The 23,474-nt window shown below is 37.4% G+C and overlaps 1 protein-coding gene across 1 annotated transcript; it reads left to right on the top strand.

Moving 5' to 3' along the window:
* Positions 1–21,626: 21,626 nt before the first annotated feature.
* Positions 21,627–22,561, top strand: LOC311599641 (putative vomeronasal receptor-like protein 4; the record flags this gene model as incomplete). Its single annotated transcript, XM_084785665.1, has 1 exon — positions 21,627–22,561. Exon 1 carries the CDS (start codon positions 21,644–21,646, stop codon positions 22,559–22,561), a length of 918 nt encoding a protein of 305 aa, XP_084641791.1. The 5' UTR covers positions 21,627–21,643.
* Between the last annotated feature and the right edge of the window lie 913 nt (positions 22,562–23,474).

Here is a 23,474-nt window from a genome sequence, read left to right as displayed (position 1 = left end):
CAAGGGACATGTTCAAATATGGGGCACCAGAGTTTGTGTGAAAGTTAGATCTCCTTCTCCACTCAACAGAGGAGAATGTCCATCAGCTAGTCCGGGTAGGGGTTCAAGGTTTACTGCCTATTTTTTCCTTGGCTGTTGCCACAGTTTGCGGAGGACCCCAGGGCCCAGACTCGCCTGTAGTTTTCCAGGACCCGCTGGATCCTTCTATTTCCTCTTTCTCCCAGGCTTCTCACCCCTAAAGTTTCAATAGGATGTCCTCCCCTCTTACCCACTATCCTGGTAGGTACAGTTTTTCATGGGGACGTACACCTTGGACTAGTGTCTCGATATAAGTGAGTATATACCATTTAGCTCTTTTTGCTTCTGTGTGAACTCACTCATTATGACAATTTCTAGTTCAATCCATTTGTCCACAAATTTTGGAAATTCTTTGTTTTTAATAGCTGAGTAGTATTCCATAGTGTAAATGTACCACAGTTTCTTTATCCATTCTTCTATTGAGGGACACGTAGGTTGTTTCCAAGTTCTAAGCCCCATTTCTCAATTGGGTTATTTGGTTTGGTGGTGTTTAATTTCTTGAGTTCTTTATATATTTTGGATATTAGACCTTTGTCAGATGTAGGGTTGGTAAAGATCTTTTCCCAGTCTGTAGGCTGTTGCTTTGTTCTCTTGACAGTGTCTCCTGCCTTACAGAAGCTTCTCAGCCTCATGAGGTCCCATTTATTAATTGTTGACATTAATGCCTGGGCTGTTGGTGTTCTGTTCAGGAAGTTGTCTCCTCAACAGAGGAATATCAAATGGCTGAGAAACACTTAAAGAAATGCTCAACCTCCTTAATCATCAGGGAAATGCAAATCAAAACAACTCTGGAGTACATGCTTTAAATCAAATCAGATATTGGTTGGTTACTTCAACAAGCTTTGTGCCACTATTGCACAAGCAAATCTTGCAAGTAAGAGATTCCATCTTACACCCATCAGAATGGCTAAGATCAAAAATTCAAGCGACACCACATGCTGGTGAGGATGTGGGGAGAAAGGAACACTCCTTCATTGCTGGTGGGAATGCAAACTAGTACAACCACTTTGGAAATCTATCTGGTGCTATCTCAGAAAAATGGGAATAGGGCTTCCTCAAGACCCAGCTATTCCACTCCTTGGAATATACCCAGAAGATGCTCCAGCACACAACAAGAAAATTTGCTCAACCATGTTCATAGCAGCCTTATTCATAATAGCCAGAACATGGAAACAGCCTAAGTGTCCCTCAATAGAAGAATGGATAAAGAAACTGGTACATATACACTATGGAATACTATTCAGCTATTAAAAACAAGGAATTCCCGAAATTTGTGGATAAATGGATTGAGCTAGAAAGGATCATAATGAGTGAGTTAACTCAGAAGCAGAAAGACTCAAATGGTATATACTCACTTATATCTGCATATTAGCCCAAGGGGCATGTCCCACCAAAGCCTTCACTTACCAGGAAACTGAGACAGAGGGGAGGACATTCTATTGGGACTCTAGATGAGAGAAGCATGGGAGAATGGCAAAGTAGAAGGATCCAGAAGGTCCTAGAAGCCTACAAGTAGAACATTATGATAGGCAGATTTGGCCTAACTAAGGCACCAGCCAAGGACAATACAGGCGGTAAACCTTAAGGCCCTACCCAGATCTAGCCAATGGACAGAACACTCTCCACAGTAGAGTGGAGAGTGGGATATTACTTTCTCACATACTCTGGTGCCTCACCTTTGACCATGTCCCCTGGAGAGGAAGACCTGGTGGCACTCAGAGGAAGGACAGCAGGTTACCAAGAAGAGACTTGATACCCTATGAGCATATACAGGGGGAGGTAATCCCCCTCAGGAACAGTCATAGGAGAGGGGAATAAGGGGAAAATGGGAGGGAGGGAAGAATGGGAGGATACCAGGGATGGGATAACCATTGAGATGTAACAAGAATAAATTAATAAAGGAGAAAAAAATAATGTAAATTAAAAAATTTTTATTTTTACAAATGTACTCAATGAGTTTAATATAAAGATTCATATTCCTGTTTATTTACACTTTATTTCATCTACATTTAATGAAATATTATTGGCAAATAAAAATTACTTATATACACACATGATGTGTATTTGGTTTTCTCCTTGGTCTCTGGCCTATCCAGTCTTGGGTTCTTGACAACACAAGAAGTGTTGGGTATGGCTTCTATCTCTGGAGTACATGCTTTAAATCAAATCAGATATTGGTTGGTTACTTCAACAAGCTTTGTGCCACTATTGCACAGGCAAATCTTGCAAGTAAGTCACCATTATAGATTGAGGTGTTTTAAGCTGGGTTGGTGTTTAACTTTCTTCTTATGTAGTACGAATGGTACCTTCCAGTACCAGGAACTCTGATCCACAGGGATGAAGGCTCTTGACAGTCTCCAGCTCAAAAGTTTCATGTTCAGTGAGTTGTGTAAGTGTTGTCTTCAGTAATTGTGTCTTACCATCCCTTTGTGGAGAGTAAACAACAGCCTTGACAATACCCTTGGTAGTTTGGATGTTCCATGGAGACTTTTTGGCCAACAACTCAATTAGAGTTAACAGATTCTTGGTACTGGAAGCTTCATTTGGTGAAGAGAGATTTCATTTGGGGTTCTGCCTCTCATGTTATTTGGTGACTTCATTTAGATTTCCTCTGTGTATGTATATATTTTAGGAAGCTGTACTGTGTTACGTTTCCATATGATCTCTCTAATGTTCCTTATTTTTAGCTGTCCTTCCCTGAATTCACTTTCTTTATCTCCTTCCCCTTTTCCATTTTCTCCCATTTTGTCCCCTCCCTCATTGATCCATAAGGATCTATTCTATTCTCCCTGCCTGGTGACATCATTTTTTCCCACCTCCCTTTACTCAATACCTAACCTCTGTGGTGATATGAATTATGGATTGCTTATCCATGTCTTAATAGCTAAAGTCCACATATAAGCAATCAGATACCACTTATGTCTTTCTGAATCTGTGGTACAATCACCTAGAATGATGTTTTATTAGGCTTACCTTCTTATCTACAAATTTTATTACTCTTAACGGCTGAGTGATGTTCTATTATGTAAATGTGCCCTGTTTCATTTACTCAGGCACCTGCTGATGGCCACCTATGCTTCCAATTTTTTGATATTATGAATAAAAAGTAGGATGAAGTGTCCACTGAGTATATGCCCAATAGTCTTATAACAGCATCTTGAAGTAGTTCTATTCCTAACTGATACCAAACTCCAATTTTTATTGTCCATATACTCCCTGATGCATGGTCAAATACTCATAGGCTAGCACTCTAAGGAAATCTGAGCCCTTCTCCATCTTCAACCCTGCGAGAAACCAACAATTGTTCAGAGCTACATTTCACTGGCCCAATCAAAAATTTTAAGAATTATCTTTGATGGCTTTCTTTTTAGTATGTTACTTTGGGGGTATGTTGGAGTGGGGGTAGGGCTTTTCACAGAAATCTTGATTGTTCCTCTTTCTGAACTCTACATCTGCGTTAATCAATACCTCTGCAAGAGTAGCTTCTTTGCCCTTCACAGTTATCAGAAGCATGGTCCTGAGGTTCTACATGGTTTCTGGCAACAGCAAGGACCATCAACATTCACATGGTCTCCAGCATCGGCAAGTGCTAAGGACCTCTGCTTGGTCTCTGGTGGCAGTATGGCCAGGGGGCATCAATACTTCCCTCTGCTGAAGTCCAGGACTTAGACCATTATGGCCTCCAGGAGAAGTATGGACACTGGAGGTCTTTTCAGGAGGTCCAATCCAGTAAATGGACCATTCTTCATACAAACATCTTGATGACGTTCAAAGCCAGTGTTATTATGCAGCCGGGCAGCTTGTTCAGATGCTGAATCCATGCAAGCTCCAGGGTGCTGCACACCATAATGGGTAATTACCTATTTTGGGTAATGACTTATTCCTCCATCGAGTACAATTTTCTCTCACACGTAACAGTGCTGTTAAGTGTTCACTTCTCTCATTCTCTTTCCTACTGGCTCTTCCACCCAGTTCTTTCAGAGAGTCTTCTGGAAGAGTTGTGAAAAAGATAGAGGGACCTGGTGGGGAGAAAAACTCAACAAGAAGACCCACAGAGTCAACTAACTGAGGACCATGGTGACTCACAGAGACCGAACCACCAATCAAAGAGCATGCATTGACTTGACCCAAATCCCCTATATACATGTAGCATAATGGCAGCTGGGACTTCATGAGGGTCCCCCTATCTACTAGAGTAGGGACTGTCTGTGACATGGACTCTGTTTCTAGCTTTTGTATTGTTTTCCTCTAGTTGGGCTGCCTTACTGGGCCTCAGTGGAAGAGGATGCCCTTAGTCCTGATGTAACTTGGGATACTAGGGTTGGTTAGTAGGGGCATCCCCTTTTTTGAGGAGAAAGGGAGGAGCAAAGGGGGAAAAGGGTGGGAGTGTGGGACAGGGAGGAGAGGAGAAAGGGATTACAATAGGGATGTAAAGTGAATACAAAATTAAAATAAAAAGAAGTGACCACTTCTACCCACACACACACCACTCAGCTTCTCCATCTCTTTGTCTAAGGGTTTGCCAATCTTGCTGATTTTCACAAAGAACCAAGTCTTTGTCTCGTTGATTCTTTGTACTTTTTTTTTCGATTTTATTAATTTAAAATCAGAGTTTGATTATTTATTGCCATCTACTTTTTTGGGTGTGATTTCATCTTTTTGTTCTAGAGAGTCCAAGTGTATCATTAAGTTATTAAAATGAGATCTCTCCAATATTTTTTGTAGGAATTGGTGCTATGTACTTGCCCGTTACAATCATTTTCATTGTTTCTCCTTGGTTTGGGTATGTTGAGTTTTCATTTTCATTCAATTCTAGAAGGTCTTTAATTTCTTTGTTTAAAGTGTATTTTAAAATATTTTTACACATACATTTATATTATTACACATACACACAATAAACTACCGATAGCAAGAAGAACCACGAAACAATCAGGAATCATATATATATATATATATATATATATATATATATATATATATATATGTGTGTGTGTGTGTGTGTGTGTGTGTGTGTGTGTGTGTGTGTGTGTTACACTCATAGTGTTTTGACTATTTGTATTTGACAGCCTTGAAGAAAACATCTTTCCTATCTTGGTGAGTTGAAAATTCTAAGTGTAAATCAATATCTATAATATCTCATCATTATCAACATAAGATATCTATCTAGACTTAAGATCATCTTAACTTGTAAATAACTAAGCTTATTTGTAAAACTAAACTATCTGGACTTAAGCCTATCAGAGACTTGAGAAGGTATAAAATTAATTGCCTAAGTACACAAGGAGTTTAGGTTAGCAGCTTCCAAAATGAAAAAATGACAGGGACAGTTTGCTGCTTGAAAAGTCTCCCCCAAACTCTCTATAATGTTGAAGCATCATGTTTAGCCTTCTGGTCCAGTATATGTGAGATACATATCTGTGAAGCAGGAACTATTGAGGACTTGCTTACCCTATCTTGGCAGAGTTTGGCTATCAACTCTGCCTGCATCCAAGCTTGCCCATTTTTAGGCAGAATTCTGTCTGTGGGAGAAATGAGTACATTTTCCCAGTGGCTTGTTTGCCAAATATGAAGCCATCTCCTTAAGAAGGGTCACTGATGCTCACAATCTTTGATGTAGGCTGGGTGTTGCCAGGAGTTAACCTGTCTTGTTGTCGAAGACTCTTTAAAATAATAAAAAATCTTTAAATACTATATTCTGTGGGTCTCTGAGGCTTTTGAAGGCCTTTTCTATTTTACCTCATATATCTATAAATCATATCTATCTTTTAAACCCAGGGTGTATATTTTTGTGATAAAAATAGGCTAGTAATTGACATGACCATGATTTGATACAACTAACAATTGTTAGCTTGTATTACTTAATTATCCTAAACAGCCTGCAATAGCACTTTCAAAGTACTGGAAGTAAACCTTGTATTATAATTGAGTTGTATGGGTACAATACCGCACATTAGAGTAGAAATATATATATATATATATATATATATATATATATATATATATATACACACACACACACACACATATGTGCGTATGAATACATGTATGTATGTATAGTGTGTGTGAAGAATAATCTTAAGTTTGAATTCTATACCAATGTATCTAAATTAAACATATTTTGTATCAATATACAAATATCTATACCAATGAATTAAAAATAACCTTATTTGTGAGTAACAATGCTTTAAATTTAGGAGAATATTCAATAATCTACTTTTTGTCCTATCATCTCTATATATTTCTACATTCCCCCTCTTTCTTTTCAACCCCTATGTCCAAACCTACAAAAGAAAGATAAAGGAAAAGAGAGACAACCCTGAGTTCAACTTCATTTTCTCTCTGAGTAAGACCAATAATAACTTATAACCAACTCCCACTAAAAATAATCATCTGTAGCCCAAAAAGAGCAACCAAAGCCCTACCCAATCCCCCTCAGGGGAAATGGGACATCATTTTCCTAAGGCTTCTTCTAGTTGACTTGGGGTGAATATTACCTCTGTAGGGGCCCAAACAAAATTGGAGAAAATGGTTAAACAAACCAGGAGTAGTATTTGTGGTCTAGTTCCTAAATGTCATTAAACTCCAGGGTTAATAGAAGACCTGTGTGGGATAGTCTGAAATGCTGGACCAATTGGGATCTGAATCTTTCTGTGAAGCAGTCCTGGGGTCTGTCCTATTCTGATGAGGAACAACAGCTGAAGTGCTTAGTTTTGGAACATGAAGGATGCAGAGTATCAGAGACCAGTATACTGAGGGGAATGAATCCTGTCAGGTGTGATCCAGTGTCAGTGTCTGGTTCTTTTGTTCTGAAAACATACAATTTCCCACAAGCATTATACAATCCTAAAATTATGAGTGTTTGAGGTTTTCAGGATGCACAGAACAGTTAAGGCTAGTTCTCTGCTCTTTGTATGAACAGAAGAAAGATATCTGCAAATCTTCGTTTATCCTGGCATTCTGTGACCAACAAGAAGCCTTGTCTATGCATAGACATTCATGTCTCAGCCAGTCTCAGAACTGTTAGTACGTATTGAGATTAGTAATGTAAGTTACCTGCTTGTTCTGGAGTTTGAATTTTTGCATCCCAAATGTAGCCCCTTTGCTCATCACCTCCTGATCCCATCCTCCCTCCCTCCCTCCCCTAGTCCTCAGAAAGGGAAGAACTCCTCCCTTAACATATGATTTCAGCCTATCAAGTCTCATCTGTACTACCTGTGTTCTCTTCCTCTGTGGCCTGGTAAGGCCACCCTGCCAGGGGTGAAGTGAAGTGGTTAATGTTAGGAGGCCAGAGTCCATGCCAGAAGTAGTCCTTACTCCCCAAATGGTGGGACCCACAAGGAGAATGTGCTGCCTATGTACTACATCTGAGCGGAGGATCTAGGTCCACATCCTACATGATCCTTGGTCCTTGGTTGGTGCATCAGTCTGGATTGTGTGGTTATCCTGTGTTAATTGATTAATATCCCCTTATGAGTGAGTATATATCCTGTATAACTTTCTGGATCTGAGTTAACTTCCCTCAAGATGACTGTCTCTAGTTCTACCCACTTGCCTGCAGATTTCAAGATTTCCTTTTTTTTTTTTTTTAATAACTGAATAGCACTGAATTGCTTTATTCATTCTTTCGCTGAGGGACACCTAGGTTGTTTCTAAATTCTGGCCATTACAAATAAAGCTGCTATGAACACAGTTAAGCAAATATCTTTGTTGCATTGTGGAGGATCTATGTCCAGGAATGGTATAGCTGGTTCTTGAGGTAGAACTCGTCCCAGTTTTCTGAGATAGCACCAGATTGATTTCCAAAGTGGTTGTACAAGTTTGCATTCCCACCAGCAATGGAGGAATGTTCCCCTTTCTCCATATCTTCACCCGCATGTGCTGACACTTGAGATTTTGATTTTAGCCATTCAGATGGGTGTTAGATAGAATCTCAGAGTCGTTTTGATTTGCATTTCCCTGATGACTAAGGATGTTGAGCATTTAAGTGTTCCTAGCCATTCAATATTCTTCTGTTCAGCATTCTCTGTTTAGCTCTGTACCCCATTTTTAATTGGATTATTTGGTTTGTTTGTGTTAAATTCCTTGAGTACTTTGTGTATTTTGGATGTTAGCCCTATGTCAGATGATGTAGGGTTGGTGAAGAGCTTCTCCCAGTCTATAGGCTGTTGCTTTGTTCTGTTGACAGTGTCCTTTGCCTTACAGAAGCTTTTCAGTTTCATGAGGTCCCATTTATTAATTGTTGATCTTAGAGCCTGAGCTGTTGCTGTTCTGTTCAGGAAGTTGTCTTCTGTGCCAATGAGGTCAAGGATCTTCCCCTCTTTTACTTCTAACAGTTTTAGAGTGTCTGGTTTTAAGTTGAAGAAGTCTTTAATCCAGTTGGACTTTAGTTTTGAGCATGATGATAAATATGGGTCTATTTGCCTTTTTCTACATGTAGCTATCCAGTTAAACCAGCACCATTTGTTGAAGATGTTATCTTTTTTTTCCATTGCATGATTTTGGCTTCTTTGTCAAAAATCAAATTCCCATAGGTGTGTGAGTTATTTCTGGGCCTTCTATTCAGTTTCATTGATAAATCAGCTATTTTCATGCTAGTACCATGATGTTTTTATTATGGTTGCTCTATAATACAGGGATTGATCCTCCAAAAGATCGTTTATTGTACAGTATTGTTTTAGCTATTCTGTTTTTTTCCATATGAAATTGAGCTCAACCATGTTCATAGCAGCCTTATTCATAATAGCCAGAACATGGAAACACCTAAGTGTCCCTCAATAGAAGAATGGATAAAGAAATTGTGGTACATATACACTATGGAATACTATTCAGCTATAAAAAACAAGGAATTCCCGAAATTTGTGGATAAATGGATTGAGCTAGAAATGATCATAATGAGTGAGTTAACCCAGAAGCAGAAAGACTCAAATGGTATATACTCACTTATATCTGCATATTAGCCCAAGGGGCATGTCCCACGAAAGCCTTCACTTACCAGGAAACTGAGACAGAGGGGAGGACATTCTAGTGGGACTCTAGATGAGAGAAGCATGGGAGAATGGCAAAGTAGAAGGATCCAGAGGGTCCTAGAAGCCTACAAGTAGAACATTATGATAGGCAGATTTGGGCTCAGGGGTCCCGCTCAAACTAAGGCACCAGCCAAGGACAATACAGGTGGTAAACCTTAAACCCCTACCCAGATCTAGCCAGTGGACAGAATACTCTCCACAGTAGAGTGGAGAGTGGGATATGACTTTCTCACGTACTCTGGTGCCTCACCTTTGACCATGTCCCCTGGAGGGGGAGACCTGGTGGCACTCAGAGGAAGGACAGCAGGTTACCAAGAAGAGACTTGATACCCTATGAACATCTGAGGGGGAGGTAATCCCCCTCAGGAACAGTCATAGGGGAGGGGAATAAGGGGAAAATGGGAGGGAGGGAAGAATGGGAGGATACAAGGGATGGGATAACCATTGAGATGTAACAAGAATAAATTAATAAAGGAGAAAAAAATAAAATAAAATTTTAAATCAGATGCCAAGCATGAATCCCAGCACTCGAGAGGCAGAGGCAGGCAGATCACTGTGAATTCAAAGCCAGCCTTGTCTACAAATTGAATCAAGGACAGCCAAGGCTACACAGAGAAAGCCTGTCTCAAAAAACAACCCAAAATTTTTAATCAGTTTTTAAATTTTGTGTGATAATAGCCCAAGTTTCCGATATTTTAATAAATATACAGACAACTATTGGGAATTTTTTTTACAATTGAAGAGTCTCTCTCTGCATATGTAAATACTCCTTAGCACACATTAAGCCTCTGTCTGTCTCTGGATTTAGTTCTGCTCGGTTGGTCCTGTATTCTGGCTCGAGCATCCTTCGGTCATCCCTGAATGGACACATTTCCCTTGCTCTTCTTGAGGCTGCCGTGGCTCTTTTGCACTTCAGAATGAGACTCAGACTCTCTGGAGACAAGTCTTGGGCGGGGAACATTACTCTCACAGAACAAGTTGGGAAGATGTCTTCTTATTTTAAGATTTATTTTATTTGCAATTATGTGTATATGTGTGTCTGTGTTTGCACATGTGCACACGAGTGTGGCTGCCTGAGGAGGCCAGTAAAGGCCATTGGATCCCCTGAAGCTGAGGGACAGGAGGTTGTGAGCCACCAGGTGCTGTGAACTGAACTCAGGGTCTCTCCAAGAGCAGCTCGTCCTCTTAGCCACTGGTCCGTCTCTCCAGCCCATTTATTATGTCTTCTCATTCATGAACATGGTATACTCCTCACTTAATTAAATATCTTATTAAAAAAAAAAGAATTGTCTTGGAGCTGGGTGTGGTGGTGCATACCTTTAATCCCAGCACTCAGGAGGCAGAGGCAGGTGGATCACTGTGAGTTTGAGGCCAGCCTGGTCTACAAAATGAGTCCAGGACAGCCAAGGCTACACAGAGAAACTCTGTCTTGAAAAAACCAACCGACCGACCGACCGACCGACCAACCAACCAACCAAACAAACAAAAAACGATTGTCTTGGGATTTTGATAGGAATTGCATTTAATTTGTAAATTGCTTTGGTTAAAATGGTCATTTTTACTACGTAGATTATCCTAATCCACAAACATGGAAAATCTTTCCATCTTCTGATATCTTTTCCAATGTCTATCTTTCCAGACTTCAATTTTTTTCATATAACCCTTTCACTTGTTTGGTTAGAGTTACACCAAGATACTTTAAATTACTTGTAACTCTTGTAAATGATGTAGATACTCTAATTTCTTTCTCAGCCCAGTTGTCATTTGTATACAGAAGGGCTTATCATATTTTTGAGTTGATTTCATATGCAGCCACTTTGTTGAAGGCATTTTTCAGCTGCAGTAGTCCCTTGGTAGAATTTTAGTGTCACTTATGTGTACTATCATGTTATCTGTGAACAGTGATTATTTGACTTCTTCCTTTCCTACTCGTATCTACTTGATCTTTAGTTGTCTTATTGCTCTAGATAGGACTTCAAGTACAGTACTATATTTAAGACCTATGGAGAGACAAGACCTTGTCTTGTCCCTGATTTCAGTGGGATTGATTTAAGTTTCTCTCCTTTTAGTTTGATGTTGGCTATAGGTTGCTATATATTGCCTTCACTAGGTTGAGGTATGTGTCTTTTATCCCTGCTATCTCTAAGACTTTTAGCATGAATGGGTGTGAGATTTTGTCAAATGCTTTTTTTGACATCTAAGGAGATTATCCTGTGTTTTTTTCCTTTCAGTGTGCTTAGATGATGGATTACATTGATGGGCTTCTGTATATTGAATCACCCCGCATACTTGGAATTAAGGCTACTTGGTCATGGTGAATGATATTTTTGATGTGTTCTTGTATTCAGTTTGTGAGTATTTTTGCATCAATGTTCATAAGAGAAATTTATCTGAAATTCTCTTTCTTTGTAGAGTCTTTCTGTGGTTTAGGTGTCAAGGTGACTGTGGTTTCATAGAATGAGTTTGGTAATGTTTCTTCTATTTCTATGTTGTGGAATAGTTTGGAGAGAATTTGTATTAACTCTTCTTTGAAGGTCTGGTATAATTCTTCACTGACTTCATCAGTCCCTAGGCATTTTTTTGGTTGGGAGACTTTGATGCCCACTTCAATTTCCTTAGGAGATACAGGACTATTTAATTTCTTTACCTGATCTTGATTCAATTTTGGTAGATCGTATGTATCAAGAGAATTGTCCATTTCATTTAGCTTTTCAAATTTTGTGGCACATAGGCTTTTGAAGTACAACCTAATGTTTCTTTGGTTTTCATCAATGTCTGTTGTTATGTCTACTTTTTCATTTCAGATTTTTTTTATTTGAACTCCCCCTTTCCTTTTTTGTTAGTTTGTCTATCTTGTTGATTTTCTCAAAGAACCAGCTCTTGGTTTTGTTGATTCTTTGAATTGTTCACTTCATTTTTAATTTATTGCGTTGAGCCCTGAGTTTGATGATTTCCAGCTGTCTACTCTTCTTTGGTGAGTGTGCTTCTTTTTGTTCTAGAACTTTCCAGTGAGTTGTCAAGTTGCTAGTATGGGATCTCTCTAATTTCTTTATAAAGATACTTAGTGCTATGGATTTTCTCTTAGCAATGCTTTCCTTGTGTTCCATAATTTTGGTTATGTTGTGCCTTCAGTTTTATTGAATTCTAGGAAGTTGTTAATTTATTTTTTATTTCATCCCTTACCCAGATATCACTGAGTAGTGATTTGTTCAGTTTCCATGAGTTGTAGGCTTTCTCTTGTTTCTGTTGTTGTTGAATTCCAGCTTTAATCCATGGTGGTCTGATGAGATGCAAGGGATTATGATCTTTTTTTTTCATCTGTTGAGGTTTGCTTTGTGACAAAGTATATTGTTGATTTTGGAGAAGGTTCCATGAGGTGCATGAGGTGCTGAGAAGAGGGTGAATTCTTTTGTGTTTGAGTGAAACATTCTGTCTGTATCAGTTAGGTCCATTTGATTCATGACATCTATCAGTTTCAATGTTTGTCCATTTAGTTTCTACTGTGACGATCCATCTATTGGTGAGAATGGCATGTTGAAGTCTCCCACTATTAAAGTGTGGGGTTCAATGTGTGGTAAGCTTTAGTAATGTTTCTGTAATGAATGTGAGTGCTTCTGTATTTCAAGACCATAGATGTTCAAAATTGAGACATCATCTTGGTGTATTTTTCCTTTGATCAGTATGAAATGTCAATCCCCATCTATTTTGATTAGTTTTGGTTGAAAGTCTATTTTATTAGAGACTAAAATGGCTACTTCAGGTTGGTTGTTGGGTCCATTTGCTTGGGATACCTTTTTCAAGGACTTTACTTTAAGGTAATGTTCATCTTTTTTGCTGAGGTGTGTTTCTTTTATGTCCCAGATTTCTGAGCCTTGCAGTTGGGAGTCTTCTTTTTCTTCTATCACTATGAGTCTTAGGTTTGGTTTTTTCATAGTGTCCCATATTTCTTGGATATTCTGTGTCAGGGGCTTTTTAGATTTAACCTTTTCTTTGACTGTTGTATGCATTTCTTCAGTCATATCTTCTATCCCTATATTCTTCCTTCCATCTCTTGAATTCTGTTGGTAAGGCTTGTGTCTGAAGATCCTGTCCTCTTCTCTAGGGTTTCCATTTCCAGGACTATCTCAGATCGTGAAGTGTAGAAAACAAAGTGAACTGCTGCAAAGAGAAGTGATGCAAAATTGTTGTTTCATTGTCTGTGATCTTCTGTTTGATATTTTTCAGCTGGCAAAAACCATGACCGTTGAAAATGACAGCTTCCAGAAAAACATCACAATGCCCTCTCATGTGTCTGTTTTTAGCTATGGAAAAAGATTCACACATCTGATACTTTGGACCAAAACAAAAAACACATTCACATGATACAATTGAATCTTCAAAGGAACCACAGACAACAACTTACACACACACACACACACACACACACACACACACACACACACACGAGAGAGAGAGAGAGAGAGAGAGAGAGAGAGAGAGAGAGAGAGAGAGAGAGAGAGAGAGACTGCACCAGCCATCTAAGCCTTTTCAGGCAAAGGACATACCTCCTATTGGATATTAACATCACCTAATGATAATTGTTTGATGTTAATTTGTGTCTTTTTATCTAGTTGTAATATTTACTTTATATGAAACTGGATGTCTCTGAGTTTGTTACATAGTTGCTTAGAGTAGTAGTGCCTTTTTGGTCATTGCTCCCTTGATGAGAATGAAGTGTACCTCTTTATCTGTCCTGAAGTGTTTTAGTTCAAAGTCTCTTTTGTCAGATGTTAGGATAGTGACAGTGACTTTCTTTTTGGTTCCATTTGATTGGGATAATTTTGTTTATCTGTGTACTCCAAGGTGGTGCCTATGTTAAAAATATGATATGTCTTTTGGAGGTAGGAAACACATGGAATTTCTATCTTGATCCAGTCAGTCAGTCTGTGACATTTGAGTAGAGAATTAAGGAAATTTATGGTTTAAATTATTATTAAAATGTGTGTTTTAGTTCTGTCCATCATGTTGTTAATTTTTTGGTATTTTTTATGGATACTTTATATTTTAATTATTATCACTTCATATTTTTCTACAGTCTTTCTTTTGTGCTCACTCCTCACTCAGCCCAAAATAATGCTTCTTGTATAAAGCAGTTTTAGATTGTGTAATATAAAATTTCTTAGGTTGTCTCTGATGTGAAATAATGTTCCTCTTTCCTTGATCATGGTATTAATTTTGCTGTGTACATTGTATTAGCTTGGATAACATTTTGGACTTGGGATGTATTACTGCAGGCTCTTCTGTCTTTGAGAGTTTACCTTCTGAAGTCAGCTGTTTTTGGTTCACTGTTTTTCTGGAATTAGTGAAGTTCATTCTTCCTGTTGATGGGGGTTTTCTTGGTAACAAGCATTTTTTCCTTAGTGCTTTCAATCCTTTTTTGTTCTGTATACTTAGTGTTTTAACTATAAGAAGCATGGAAAATCTTGTTTCTGGTCATGTCATTTTTTTGTGTGCTGTGTATTTCTAGTACTTGTATGGCTATGTGTTTCCTCAGTTTGGGGAAGTTTTCTTCTCTGATATTACTGAAAATGCTGTGTTTTCCATTGACTTAGGAATGTTTTCCCTTACCTGTGCCTATACTTTGAAAGTTTGACTTCTTTTATGGTGTCGTGCATACAGAATACTTTCTAGGCATGAACTTTACCAACTAAGCTGCATTCCCAGCCCCACAGCCTGATTTCCACTAATACAGTTATATTACCTCATTTCTGTGTGGCAAACATACAAGTGTGTTTGGAGGATGTAACATTGTTTTAATTTTAGCCAAAGAGCTGTTAATTTCCATCTGAGTCCCTGAAGACAGTGTCAAGTATGTATGGAAGCAACTACAAATGTTTTAGAAGCAGAAAGTATAACTTTTGCAATCTAAATCTAAAATGTTTTTATACTTCTTTTAAATGGATATTGTTATCCTTACCTTTTTTTGTTCACAATATTGGGATCAGTTAACTGACACAGGCAGGTGTGGCCTGGGAAGAATAGCTCACACATGGGAAACCCAGAGCTCAGCGGTTCCTACTCCACTGTCCTCCTTGAATTCAGGAAGTTCACTTTTCCATTTGATGTACGACTTTGTAACAACCTCCATGTCAGAATTGCCTTCTCCAGGTGACGTGATCATTGTGGGTCTAGAGGGAGATGAGCTGATAATATAACTACTTTTTAGGGCCTCACTCTAAATGGATATCTGTGAAAGACGCAGCCTGGTGAGCATTTATTTTACCGTTCATTAATAATGTGAGCTATAAGTAGGTGATAGAATGAAGCAGGGTTTTCTGTAAAAAATGATTAGAGAATTCTGTGGTTTGAGTATTATTTTTGAGTTGTAAGGTATAATGATCACACAGTAGATGCTTATAGACATAAAAGTATCAGTGTAAGGATCTATTAAAGAACATAGATTTCACTTAGTGTGATTTCTCATTACACTATATATTACAGTAGAAGGGTGGCTGTTGTAAAGAGGACAGGGCCCAGCAGAAGGCTGGCTAGAGAGAGCGAGAGGACAGGCTATCAGGATGAAGATCACCAATGGGTATTATATATTGAATGAAAATATAATGAAACCATCATTTGTACAGTGATATATGTGTTAAAGTACTCTAGATGAAATATTTAAACCATGTGTGACTATGTATTCTTCTGTGTCCTCTAGTAATTCTAATATTATGGTTCCGCGTAGATATTGCTAAATGTGCTAGTCCTCTATACCTGTAACAAAGTACCTGAAATGCTTTAGAAGGGTAAAAAGAACAAAACAGACATTTATTTGTTTGCAGTAGTACACTTATAAATTAAGATATATTTGAATTTTTTTATTTTCATATTTTACTAATTTTCTTAAGTTAACTGGCTGTATGCATTTAATTAAGTGAAACAAGATAAGAGCATATAACAAATGTTAACTAATTTAGTGTTTATCAGTTATTTTCAATTCTGGTAAGTCTGTATATACTTAGGAATTTTTGGAGAAGTTTCTTTCTACTCATGGAGTAATAAAAAAACATGAGAAAATTTTTACATGGTATAGTGAGTTTTTTGTAAAAATTTAGATAGATTTGTTTATTCTATTGCAATGATTTCTAACTAAGTATGCCTTTTCTGGATATTTCAAAAGTGTCTGGAAATGTCACCTCACTTCTTTATTAAATTCATATTAAATTTTCTTACAAAAATGTAAACTGTTAATTTTCAGGAGGTATTTGGATGTTTAAATTAAAATAAATCCAGCTTAACATTTTAAATTTTCTAAATTGAACCTTGTATCATTGTTATTGATACACTATTGAGTAACCATTTTGCTTGCAGAGAGAAAAATATTTTCAATTCTCAAATAGTATACAATTATTTAAAGTCAAAATAGCCAACATGTTCTATAATAGTTACAAAATACATTTGTTTATTAAAATATGCATTCACAAAGAAAGGGCAAATAAATTTAAGTTTAGGTGGTTAATATCACAAGTTCAAGAAGGAGAGGGAGAGAAGAGAGAGAGAGAGAGAGAGAGAGAGAGAGAGAGAGAGAGAGAGAGAGAGAGAGAGAGGGGCCAGAAACAAATATAATAAAATTAAACTTGAAAACAGATAATGTAAAATTTATAAAATTGTTGTTTTAAAAATACACAATGATGCCAGGTAATGCCATTAAGTTTCTTGCCACAGAGTATAAATAACATAAAAGACACATCATAGAAGTTTATTCTTGTAAGCATTATAGAAAGTTTAGTTTGTTTTGTATAATTCACATTAAATATCCGCACTGGTACACTATGCTGGACTCATGGATCTCATCCAGCCAATTGCAAAACAGAGGACACGTTTTCTACTTTCCATATAGTTCACTTTATTTCACAAGTGTATTTAATATAATTCCTCATTTTCACTAAAATGATATTCAGGTATTCTTGTTAGCAGCGCTGGTAGACACTATTCTACAGCTAGTACTGTCTTCTTAGTCTCAGTGGTTCGATAATCTCTCTCTGTCTCTGTCTCTGTCTCTCTCTCTGTCTCTGTCTCTCTGTCTCTGTCTCTCTGTCTCTGTCTCTCTGTCTCTGTCTCTGTGTCTCTGTGTCTCTGTCTCTGTGTCTCTGTGTCTCTGTCTCTGTCTCTGTCTCTCTCTCTCTCTCTCTCTCTCTCTCTCTCACTGACAGTGAACATTTTTATATCATTCCCTAGTGATGGAACTTGTGACCAAATTCTGGGTGTGATTTCTTCCCCACAGTCTCACTGGGGCACTTCTGCTGCTGCTTCATCTCAGCGGAGCTGGTTAGTAAGTGTGAGATTGTAATATTCCAGTCAGTGTCTGTGGGCTTCTAGTTACACCTTCTCTAACCTCAATTTCCACAGAATGATCAATGCATCGAAACTACTTAAGTGTATAGCTGAGAAGTAATTACTTATCAATAAGTGATCAATATTTATTCTGGCTGTCATCATCTTTTTCATAAAGGGATCCAGACAACTAGCTTGGGTGGCTAAGGTCTTCACCTCCTGAGTTCCTGAAGACTTACTCTTGTTGCTCTCTGTGGATAGCACAGCAAGCAACACAATACTCATTTACGTTCTCTGAGTGGTCATACAGCTTTCAGGTAATGACTCACTAATGGTAAATCTTAAAATGAAAACGATATTTTTTGTGTAGTATAGTTGTATGTCCTTAGATTACTTAATCCCCACGAAGTAGAAGGCAAAGATGTCCATAAGTTCATAAAACAGGACTGTTCTAGAATCCAAACTGTGACAATGAAGGAGTAAAATGATTTTTCTTGGGAGAACATAGAGCTATGCACAAAGCAGCTTTTGGTCTTTTGTGTTGCAGGTCTCTTCAGACAGCTGCCTGTACACTGTGTAGTCTTTATCTGGGCTAATTTAATAGTGATGGCTTCTCCACTATTATGAATGTTTATGGATACACTCTAGGTTTTAGTATTACAGCTAAAATTACAATTTAAACTAATGTGAAAGTCATCAGCACAATAAAAACAAACAAACAAAGAAACCAAATGGCTTTTCTCAGTGCATGTACATGTTAACAACTCTGTAGCCTTTGTAGTTATGATCTATTCTGGTCCAGTCTCAGCTTCAGTGAGCCCAAGAGGACGATGCCACTTGCAGATTCACAAGGTATGTCAGTTTTTGTATGTGATAAACATTTACAGAGCAATGGACATGAAGTAGAAACTTTGAAGAAATTACCTTTGGGGAAAAATTTATACATTATTCTCTTTTACCTTATGCTATCATTTTTATAATAATAATATTACATGTGTTATATTAATAAATTATGGATATATAATTAATTAAAATTATTACACAGATATGATGTGTGCACTTGCAATTTTAAAATTGGACAAAGTTACTATTCTTTGAAGTTGGAGACCAAGGTTTGTATTAAAGATTATCAGGGAGCTTTTATTTATTTATTTAGTAGTTATTTACTTTTACTTTACATATATGAGTGTTTTACTTGTATGTATGTCTGTGTAAAACCAGCATGCCATGTCAGAGAGGGCAATGGGTTACTCAGAACTACAGTTACAGATGGTTACAAGCCATCATGCCTTTGCTGGGAATATAACCTAGGTCCGTCACAGGAGTTAAAAGTGCTCTTAACCACTGGTCCATTTTTCCAGCCCATATCCTCTACTAGATTAAGCTCTTTAGGTGAAAAAAAAGGTAAATGTATATAATATGTCATTTATTATGTCACATTCATGGCAATGTTATAGGATGGTCGATTCCACTAACTTGTTCATTAATTTTTATACATACATGCATGTGTACATCTATATTTGTGGAAATATTCAAGTGAATTTGAAAATAAAATTGGACGATTTTTCTCACAAAAATCTGAGTCAGTATAGTCATATTCTATTTCTCTATCACAAAGCTGATTTTAAATTACTCAGTTAAATTAATGCAATAATAAATTGATCCTGTATAAATGGGCAAAATAACCTACATAAGGACCAAAGCTAAGACTGTTGAGTGAAACTGTAAAAGTGTTTTGGTGCTGGTGATATATGATAACCCTGGAGACCTTGTTTTCCACTGCATGGGACAGAATCTCTTTTTATTATTAATTATTCTTATTTTTATTTAATTTTTATTATGTTTCTTTTAAAAGATATACATTTGTATTATTACACATTTGTAAAATAAACTATATACAGCAGGAAGAACTACGAGACAATCAGGAATTATATAAACGTTACATTCATAGTGATTTGGCTATTTGTATTTGGCAAACTTGAAGTAAACATCTTTCCTATGTCATTGGGTCTAAGTTTCTGAATGGAGATTAATATCTATCATATTTCATCTCTATTAACTTAAAACATCTATCTTGATCTAAAAACATCTTAACCCCTAACCTACTAAGCTAACTGAAAGACTAAACTATCATCTTACCCATCAGAGACTTGAGAAAGGATAAGACTGAAATACTTGAGTGTACCTGAAGTGCAGTTTAGCAGCTTCCAAAATGAAAAAAATGACAGAGACATTTTAATGCCTGAGCAGTCTCCCAACACTCTGTAATGTTGGAGCATCATCTTTAGCATTCTGGCCCAATATAGCTGACAGACATAGTTGCGAGGTAGGAACTATTGTGGACTTCATACCCGTCTTGGCAGTGTTTGGCTGTCGATTTTGCCTGCATCCAAACTTGCCCATTTTTTTAGGCAGAATTCTGTCTGTGGCAGAAACAAGGAATTTTCTCCTGGTGAGCTTGCCACATTTGAAGCCAACTCCATAAGGAGGTTCTTTCATGCTTGTCTTTTTCTTTGAAGTGGCTGGGTGTTGGCAGTTGTTAACTTGTTTTTTAGTCAAAGAATCTCTAGAATAGTAAAAATATCTTTAATGCCATATTCTGCAGATCTCTGAGATTTTTGAGGGCCCTATTTAACTATTTTACTTCATATATCTATTGCTCTCTGTTACCCATCAGAAAAGGACAGCATTATAGAGAGCTTCTGATACCAATTGGTCCAGAAGCTCAGACTGTCCCACACAGGCGTCCTATTAAGCCTGGAATTTCATAACGTTTAAAACATAGACAAAAAATATTATCCCTCGATAACTTAACCATTTCCCCCAATTTTTTTGGCAGAGTCTCTTTTAAATGGAAAATCACAAAGAGCATCTCTATGTTCTATGAAGGTACTCTTCAGCGAGTTCATGTTCTTCATAATGTGTAGAAAATAGTACTTGTCTTATTGTCACGTGTTCTCTCTTGTTGGAGGCTGTCATTTCCATATCTTCAGATAGGATCATGTAGCCTGTAGTAACTACAGGAACCAAGAAAGCAAAACAGGACCATTGCCAGGATAGGGGATGTAGTGGGAACAATAGAGAGCAGAACAGCTGTGTATAAGTATGGGAACACAGGGCTCCTTAGGCATGGAGGAGGGAGGGAAATACAGAAGAAGGAGGTAGTTAGTTAAAATAACAATATTGATGGCTAAAAGGACATAAGGAATAATACTGTTGATGATTTACTTCCCTCTCAAAAAAAAAAAAGGAAAAAATAGTGATTGGTTGGTAGTGAGGAGTTTGTTCTTTCATCCTAAATTAGAGTTCACAGAGGGTTTAGATGGGATAGGAACAGGAACTGAATGGCGATGCATCTAGGACCATTTATAACCATATTGGTTATACAATTAATAGGTGTGAAAGTAAAGTAATGGTCTCCAGCTGTATCTACATCTTCAGTTCTAGAATCTGAGGATGTCAGATTTCATGGAAAAGGTAACATAAAAAGATTATTAAAACAGTGAGATTAAAAAATTATGAGTTGAAATCCTGCATAGTTGTCATATACAGCATAGTAATATAGTAGAATATGAGACTGATTCACCTGATTTTTAAAATTTCTTCTGTGATTTCCCCGCCAAACCTTACCTAGGTTGTTCAGTTGTATAAATCTGATTAACATTCTGTGGTAATCACCACTGTTTTAGGTGTTAACTATAAATGAGGCAGTTTAAATCAGTGGGGTTGGATTTCTAAGACATGAGACTCAGGTGAAAGACAGGCAAACAGTATGAATTGTGTATAGATTTGACTGTGAATCAACTTATTATCTACAATATGCTGTATGTACAGGAGATAGATGGAGTGCATATAGAAATGTAGGGTGTGATGTACAGTCTGGAACATCGAAAGTTAAAGAGACAGGTCAATCAAGAATTAGTACGGATGGGCTGGAGTGATGGTTCAGTGGTTAAGAGCATTGTCTGCTTTCCCAAAGGACCAGGCTTAGATTACCAGCAACCACATGGCAGCTCACAACAGTCTGTAGCTCCAGGTCCATGGGACTGTGCTTATACCAACACACAAAAGAAAATTAACTAAATTATTAAAAAAAAAGAATCAGTAGGAATATAGAGTGGTAGTATATACACACTGTCTAGTTAATTGCAAATTTGATTTATAATCTATTTTTTTCAGATATTAGAAATATTGTTACACTATGGTCTGAAGATGAAGCCACCTCTATAATGTCCTCATTAGACAATATCCTTTATTTCCAAGCTGGGCTTGGAGTCTTAGCCAACATGTTTCTTCTTTATTTCTATACCTGCATAATCGTAGATCACAGATATAAGCCCATGGACCTGATCTCCTGTCAACTGACCTTCATTCACATAATGATGCTCCTCACTGGAGGGGACATTTGGCTTACAGACATATTTGAGTCACTGAATGTTGAGAATGACTTCAAATGTAAGGCAACGTTTTACATACACAGGGTGATGAGAGGCCTCTCCATCTGTATCACCTGCCTCCTGAGTGTGTTCCAGGCTGTCACTATCAGTCCCAGTACCTCTTTGTTGGCAAAATTTAAACATAAACTAAAAAAGTACATGATTAATGCTTCCTTCTTTATTTGGTCCTTCAATTTGTCCCTCAGTAGTAGAATGATCTTCTATGTTGGTGGTTTTACCAACGTGAGTGAAACCAGCCAGATGAAGGTCACTAAATCCTGCTCCCTCTTCCCCATGAACTATATCATCAGGGGACTGATTTTAGCAGTGACAACATGTAGAGACGTGTTTCTTGTAGGAGTCATGCTGACCACAAGCACATACATGGTGATTATCTTGTTCAGACATCAGAGGCAATACAAGCATCTTCATAGCATCAGCCATCTGAAACATTCCCCTGAGAAGAGTGCCACCCAGGCCATCTTGCTGCTGGTGGTTTTCTTTGTGGCCATGTACTGGGTGGACTTCACCATCTCTTCCACCTCGGTCTTGTTATGGATATATGAACCAGTCTTCCTGACTGTTCAGAAGTTTGTGATCAATGTTTATCCCACAATTACTCCTTTTGTACAAATCAGTTCTGATAATAGAATAATCAATGTGCTGAAAATCCTGTGGTCAAAGCGGAACCAGATTTTTAAAAAAAGATAACATTTTCTCCACTTAAAAATTCTTTTATTTTTATTTATATTTGCAAGGGTTATGCCAACATGTTTGTATGTGTGCATTCTTGTTTCTCACAGAGGTCTGAAGAGGTCATGGAACATCCTGAAACTGCAGTATCAGATGGGCATCAGTGACATGCTGGTATAGCCCAGTTATCGTTTGATTTTCTAAATTACAGATTCGTCTTAAACGTCCATTGTTCCAAAAACAAAGCAGATATTTTTCATATGATTTAAATAAAATTTGTGGCAATAAATATATCCGTTCTTTTTTGTTGACAAGTACTATAAAATTCTTATTCATTTTACATTTAAGTTGCTATTTCCATATTAATTCTTCTCTTCCTTATATTTTTATTTTATATTAAATAATAAAAGTGTTCTTGATGCTAAGGTGAATCAAAAGAAGGTCCTTGGTGATGGTGATTTTCTAAGCCTTTCTTTTGAAAACATTTTAATCTACTGTTAGTGATCAAAAGCAGCTTAAATTTTATCTTTAAGGCAGGCGGTGGTGGCGCATGCCTTTAATACCAGCACTCGGGAGGCAGAGACAGGAGGATCACTGTAAGTTTGAGACCAGCCTGGTTACAAAGTGAGTCCAGGACAGCCAAAGGTACACAGAGAAACCCTGTCTCAAAAACCAAACAAACAAAAATGTATCTTTAGTTTTGTTTACTAATTAGAATTTCTCTGATTCATAAATATAATGTGATGTTAAATTTTTCATATTTTTACATTTACTCAAGTCATATATGAACATTTCATATGCCTGTGTATTTTCACTTTATTTCATCTACCTTTAATGAAATGTTATTTGTAAATAAAAATTGTTTATATACACATATGTGATGTGCAATGTGTTTTTGTGAATATGTGTATGCCTGTGTATATGTGTACAC

This window comes from Acomys minous (assembly GCF_964271855.1).
Source record: "Acomys minous genome assembly, chromosome: 6".
Lineage (NCBI taxonomy): Eukaryota > Metazoa > Chordata > Mammalia > Rodentia > Muridae > Acomys > Acomys minous.
The sequence above is the reverse complement of the archived record's forward strand: the minus strand, read 5'-3'. Positions and strand labels throughout refer to the sequence as shown.